The following is a 6,966-nucleotide window of genomic DNA, read 5'->3' as shown; positions in this document are numbered from 1 at the left end:
AAGACAAAATAAATAAAGTTATAAAGAATCACTCATAATTATTTATAATAGAAAATTGTATGAAAAAGTTAACCCGTTTTCTTTAAGCATTTCTATGAACACACTCTATCTATATAATCTAAACGTACTACGTACTGACAGGCTAACATTGCAAACACAAAAACGAGACAAAATAATGATTACAACAGTGTACTTGTATAGAATTGAAGTTGCAAAAATAGTGAATTTTTACGTCATTTATTATATATTTAATTTCGATTCGGCGATATTTTTAACTAACATTATTTTAATTAAATTAGATGTATTTTTCTACCAATTCTTGTACATAACATTTCTGTATGTTTTAGGAATGTTGTGCTTAAATGTATATTTACAGTTTAATTACATGAAAAATGTGCAATTTTAAGGTTAATTTACCTGATTTACGTTATATTCAGGTACAGCACACTTAAAACGAATTTAAACTTCAAAATTTAAAAATAATAAAACCATATTTTGTTAATACTCCCGCCAAATCCATTTTCAGCATATTGTATTGTGTAAATTAATGTCTTGCTTTTCTATCTTTTTTTATACAACTTAGAATGGCAAACAAGCTGACGGTCCACCTGATGGAAAGTGGTAACCGTCGCCTATAGACATGAGCAGTACCATGGACATAACAGAGTATACTGTTTCGCTCATGATACCCTCCATGCGTTGCCATTCCTGAGGACTCGGGTGTTATTCCTCTGTACCCTGTAAATTCACGCCATATCCCACCCTTCAAACCGAAACACAGCCATGCAAACACAACTGCTTCACGGTTGAAACACGAATGGGACAGAGGTGCCCAAGCAATCGATTTTTGTACAAAGTATCTCTCTTTAAATATGTTATTATGTTTCTTCTTTTAGATTTATATACTTTATAATCTTCGATGGTCTGATTAATTAATCTATTGTTTACATTTCCATTAAATTCCCATTGAAACAGACTAGGTATAGCCGTTTTGTACGTTTTCACTTGATTATAATTATAAAAAAATGTAAATTTACAATCAGCAGGAGAAAAAAATTGTGCAAAATATTAGAGAGATTTTGTCACCGATAAATAACTGCTTTAAAATTTTGCACTTTATACAAGGCAACAACTGTTCATTACTAAGTTTTTTTTTTTATTCCTGACTATGAGAAATATTTTTTATATATTGTAAACTTATAATAATCTGTGTTCTGTGTACTATGTTAATACATTAAGACGTTAAATAAACGGAAAAATAAAAACAAACATACAGACAAAAGTCTCACTGTCGAATAAAGCCGACTCGAGTGGGTAAAGCGCCGAGATTGTTCTGACTTACAGAAACAAAAATCACGACTTTGAATCTGGTAGCTATTAAAAAATAAATCAAATTTGGTACTTGTCCGATTGTATGTTTTTTTTTCTATCGAAAGCGACTCCGAAAATATTAACGCGGTGAATATGAGTTTTCAAATACTCAAATTGTTTTAAATTTCCATATTATAAGTACTTTTAAATTCTTAATTCAGGTTTCATTATTATGTGTATGAACTGTGTAAAATATGGTGATGCCAAGACCATAACGGTCTCATTATGAAACCTGTACCACAGTATCTATGGGTAAAAGCTGTTTTTTACTATCTGAGATGGAGATAATCCACCAATCACATTAAGACAAATTGCCTTTTAAATTTTTTTTTATAACCAATATTTCAGTAGCTAAAGGTGAAATAATAGAACATTTCACCATTCATTTCACTTTCACTACAAATGTTTAAATTGCCTATTGCCTATATACTGTGCTAACTGCTTTGTGGTGAAAGTGTAACATATTATTATACTGTGATATCATAGTTGTAAGTGTCCGTATAATAAAATATTTTAGTACTGAATTGTTTTATTGAATCAAATTACAATACTATTATTAAATAGAAAATTTTGAAATGTAAGGAAAATATTTTTATTGTATACAATATTATAAAAATTATGATTACAGGTACTTTGACAATTCTAGCAACATCGAGATATTTCATAGTGACTTTTATGAACGGGCTAAATGACCATGTCATTACATTAATACAAATATTAAGTTAACTAAGATTTAAAAAAGTAACTGTTGAGCTGTTTGTGGGGTTCTTCTCAGCAAATAACAACATTTTAAACTCAACAATACAATTTAAAAAGATAGTGATTTAAAAAAGCATAAAAAAATCTATTTAAATTTTTTGAATATGAATAGAAATTGATAAAATTTTAAAATATATAAAAAAGATTCTTGAACATTATCTTACTGCGTTAAATAAAAATTAATAACATATACAATTGTTTAAGCATGATTAACATATACATAACAACATACATCTTTACAGACTTTCACATTTATGAGTATAATAATATAGGAGAGTTTATTTAATATTTTACACACATAATAACACATACGGCAGCACACCTGCAATGCCGTAGGTGTTGTGGGTGACCAGGGGCGGCGGTAGTCACTTACCATCAGGTGAGCCGCATGCTCGTTTGCCATCTGTGTTGTAAAAAAAAAAAAAAAAATATACATTTTGAAAATGTATTAACAGATCTTAATCCCTGTACTTGTTTCTATGATATTCATGTGTTGGCTACCAACAAATCTCTGCCACTTGCCACACAGTCACTGGCTATATATATTTTGCTTCCAGTTGAAATCTGTACGAGATCACAGGCAGCTATTTCAGCATAATTTACACCACCAATCATGTACACAAATACACTTTTAGGTTTTAGAGGAAATATGTTACCAATATTAGGCTCACTCTTCAATAACTTTGCCAACCCCTTGGCATCTTTGCACCCATACTCCCAAGTCACTTTGTAGTTTTAAGTCTGATAATTTCTGATTCAATGTCTCCATCCCATTGCTGAATTTTTCAAGAATATCCCCACCAACTCTCAGGTCTGGCAATGCTGATAATTTAGTGAAAATTTCAGCTAGAGATTCCGATGTTAAAACTGTGTTACATATAACTGCAGTGAGTGGAACATATCCACCATTGAAGACATAACTCGGAGATGACTTGCTAACCTTATCTGGCTGAGGAGGCAGCTGCTTCAATTTATTGGCGGTCACTTGAAACCCACTTTGCCATTTAGGTAGCCTGTCACTTAAATTGGAAATACTAAGGGAAAGTTTAGGACTAGAGGGTTGTACCAACAAGCCAGCATTAACCAAATTATGGAACACATAGAGATACTTGTATCCAAAAGCAATCAAATATTTACTAACAAGGGAATTGTATTCATCATAAGACAAACCCTGAGTCAAACTAAGAAGACACATTAGCCGCAAACTATTATAAATATGTATATCAGTACCAAAATTCTCATCAACAAATGTAAAATTTGACTTTTTATTTCGATTATTTAACATTTCTGTTTCAGTACACTTTAGATTTTCGAATTTTTTACTCATATCTGATATTATTGTTTCGCAAGCTAATACATGGTTGACTAGATTTTGTTTAAATAATGCAACATGTTGCAGTTTTGTTGTGACATAGTGCTTCATTTCTTGTATGCCTAATGCTTTGATATCTTCATTTTTCAACAGCTTTGCTTTCGAACTCAACACACTTAGAACTTCTGAGAAATGTCTGTGTTTTATCTCTCCATAGAGGCTATCTATTGAACTATCTAATGTCATCACTGTGTTTTGGTCTTTGCTAGCAACATCTTCTTCCTAAAACCAAAATCCATTTTTCCTTTTTTCTGTATTCTTTCACATTAAGATCTAAATGACCACAATTTATATTGAAAAGCTCACTCAACAAACCACTGTATGTTGCTGGCGTTAATAAACTTGATGGATAATCCTGATTTCTATCTATCAATATTAAAGCGCCTATTTCTTGTGAACTATCATTATTTATAAAATCTCTTGCATAAGTCTTTTGTAAACTTGTAATATATAAAACACTTGCTGAAAGTTTGCCCACAGAAAATAATATCTTTGGTTTACCGATGACATGAAATAAACTCCATATTGACATGGCAATACTCGATAACAATGAATGATTTTGTTAGACAAACAATTGCTTATATAAAAATGGCAATTCTAAACTCATAAGCTGCTCATCTAATACCATTAACTCCCCATGAAAAAGAATGTAACTTAACAATGCCATACAAACCCCTGCTCTCAAGTATAGAGTCATAAGAACAAATAAATTTTTGGTACAATTATTATGTGAAAACATTCCAAATCTGACAACTAAGCATTTTGACTTATCAGTGATGAGATCTATTCAAAACACATTTGTATTTTCTGAATGCTGGCTGGTATGAAATAGACTCTGTTAATGTTGAGCTGTTGTACCCAATAACTGGGGTCCATTTTGTAGATCTTGTCAATTCCATGTTGCCTGCAATGAAACAAATTTTTACAACATTAATTAGCAACAGCAAAACCAAGCTGACTGCCCACCTGATATAAAGTGGTGACAGATATTAATACATATTGATTCTCAATAAAAATGTTCTTCAATTTAAATTACTCATCACAACTTAGATTTATTTATTTAATATTACCACATCGTCACATTATTTTTAATTAAAGGAAATTATTGATCAATTTCATATTGAATAGTATTAAAACTGAAAGTACATAAAATTTTTTTGTTACCTGTATCTAGGATTGGCATTTTGTATTGTAATTGAGCATGTTATAATGCTAACTGTAGTTATAGCTAACTGAAAAAGTAGTAGGTGATCAAGATTCAAAGGACAATAAAGCCTCACTTACTGGACATGGAATAAAGACACATAATTCCAGGTCACTCTTGGATTTAAGCCTGTCTGTCCCTTTGAAAGAATTAATGGAATAGGTAGCTTTTAGAAGAGTCTTATATATATATATCTTCATGCAAATCTCCCTACCATTTTGTATTCAGATTTTTATTCTTGGAGAAACTAAATCTGCAAAAAGATGGAAATTATGATGAAACCAGATAATATGAAAGATGTGAATAAAGATATACTCTGTCTCGTCTTATTAGGAATCTACTGCACATATAGATCTACAAGGTAAGTAAATAGATTTATTTGCAGGACTTAATACCTACTTCAATAGGAGAGGGGGAAAAGGGTCAATGGAGACTAAGAATCCCACTGCTAGCACATGTACAACTAGGTTAGACTCACGCGGTTCCCCCTAGAAAATATCATAGTTAATTCTTGATATTTATTATGGTAGGCTTGACTGACCTGTTTTCATTCCATTCATCATCGCTCACAGGTGCCTCGGCCAGCGTATACCGTTATCAATAATGGCGAGGACACCATTTTTCACCTATCAAAAACTTTCAATAGGGAAAAGGTGTCAGTCTATAAATATAATATATTGTAAACTCACCTAAGCCTAATACACCACATATTCTTTCCAATGGTTTAATAAGAATTAGGTCTATTATGAGAATCCTTTTTTATCGCCACACAATGCAAGGATATTCTCTAATTTGCGTTGTGATATTAGGCTCATAGAAGCCAACTTCAATGAAAGTGGTGGATCATGTTATTAAAATTAATATCTATCCAAAATAGACTCTTAAATAAGTAATTATTTAGAATAAAACATAATTTAGAAACTGTTTGTATTTGTTATTCGAATATAATCTGTCAATTTTGCCAGTTGTCATAATAATTTTATTATTCTATTTATACCACAGATCACGGATACCAATTAAAAATCATAGAACAAGTAATCACTAAGAAATGTAACGTTTATAACTGAGTTAAACACGTTTACGTCCTTTTAAACAAGCTAACAATCTACCTGATAGAAAATGGAACAATCATCGTCCTATAGACAGAATGGTACTATGGACATAAGTATGAATGGGTGGTCCCTTATATAATACAATTCCATATATCAACATTTAGATATTATGATTTTATAAAAGTCCATCATGATGTCGCTCTAAATTCTCTTGATGAGCAAAGAATGATTAACAGCCGAAAATTACATATTCATTTTATGTATAATTCTTCATTTAAATATGTTTAGTTATTTTAATAAACTTTTTTTTAAGTATTTATTAAGGAATCAATATTATGAGTACTATTACAAATTAATTTCAGTCTATAAGAAGCAATAATCCGGCAATAGTATTTTTGTCACAAAAAAATCATTTAATAATTCAGCGATTAGCAAACAATCGTGCTAATATAATTTTAATAATTAGTAATCATTTACATACTGTTAAGGAATATTTATTTTTTTTAAAACGATACTGATTTTTTTGTTTCATAATTGCAACTACATATTTTTTTACCAAAATTTTGTTATCCTATTATTGGAAATTAAGTTAATTAAATTAATTAAAATATAGATTTATAAATAATATATAATTTATCTAGGTCCTATTGTTTTGATTCAAATATTTTTTTTTTGAAACATAAAGTTATTTTTTGTCTATTTCCCGCTAGATGTCCCTATAACTTCATATCCGGTCATGCGTAGTTGTGGCATGCCAGTAGTTTCCTCCTCCGCCGTGGACCGCGGTGATATCGGTCGTTAAATCATCATTACAAAAATTAAAGGAATGGCTTCAAGAATAATCAGGAAAATTGTGTTCGTAATCTAGTGCGTTTTATATTAACTAGATTTTGTCCCTGTTCGCGTGATTTATATTATCATTGTGTTAAAAAATCATTTCGCTTCATTATTCCTGCCATCCAAAAAATAGATGTACTATAGTTATGTCGAGGAATTCACATAAAAGAGCTTTTTTGAAGCCTTTTCGTGAGAATACATGGCTGAAGATTATCAGTGGCTGGCGCCCGTCGTCAGGAGGTAGCGCGGGTGGTTAGAAGGCGGGAAAATGAAGGTTGAAGCACTTTTTTGTTTGTTTCTTGGTTGTTCTCATGTGGCAGTTATTTGAGTTTCGATGTTTGGGGCAGGTGTAAGCTGAAAGCGGGCGTGCA

The 6,966-nt window shown here is 31.1% G+C and overlaps 1 protein-coding gene across 1 annotated transcript; it reads right to left on the bottom strand.

Moving 5' to 3' along the window:
• Positions 1–2,241: 2,241 nt before the first annotated feature.
• LOC128202375 (vacuolar protein sorting-associated protein 33B-like) lies at positions 2,242–4,685 on the bottom strand. The gene is made up of 3 exons (XM_052902546.1): positions 4,667–4,685; positions 4,297–4,406; positions 2,242–3,724 (listed from the first exon to the last, which is right to left on the bottom strand). Exons 1-3 carry the CDS (start codon positions 4,683–4,685, stop codon positions 2,798–2,800), a joined length of 1,056 nt encoding a protein of 351 aa, XP_052758506.1. The 3' UTR covers positions 2,242–2,797.
• Positions 4,686–6,966: the final 2,281 nt, after the last annotated feature.

Source organism: Galleria mellonella, unplaced genomic scaffold (genome assembly GCF_026898425.1).
Source record: "Galleria mellonella isolate WM207_F2 unplaced genomic scaffold, CSIRO_AGI_GalMel_v1 utg905, whole genome shotgun sequence".
Taxonomy (NCBI): domain Eukaryota; kingdom Metazoa; phylum Arthropoda; class Insecta; order Lepidoptera; family Pyralidae; genus Galleria; species Galleria mellonella.
The sequence above is the reverse complement of the archived record's forward strand: the minus strand, read 5'-3'. Positions and strand labels throughout refer to the sequence as shown.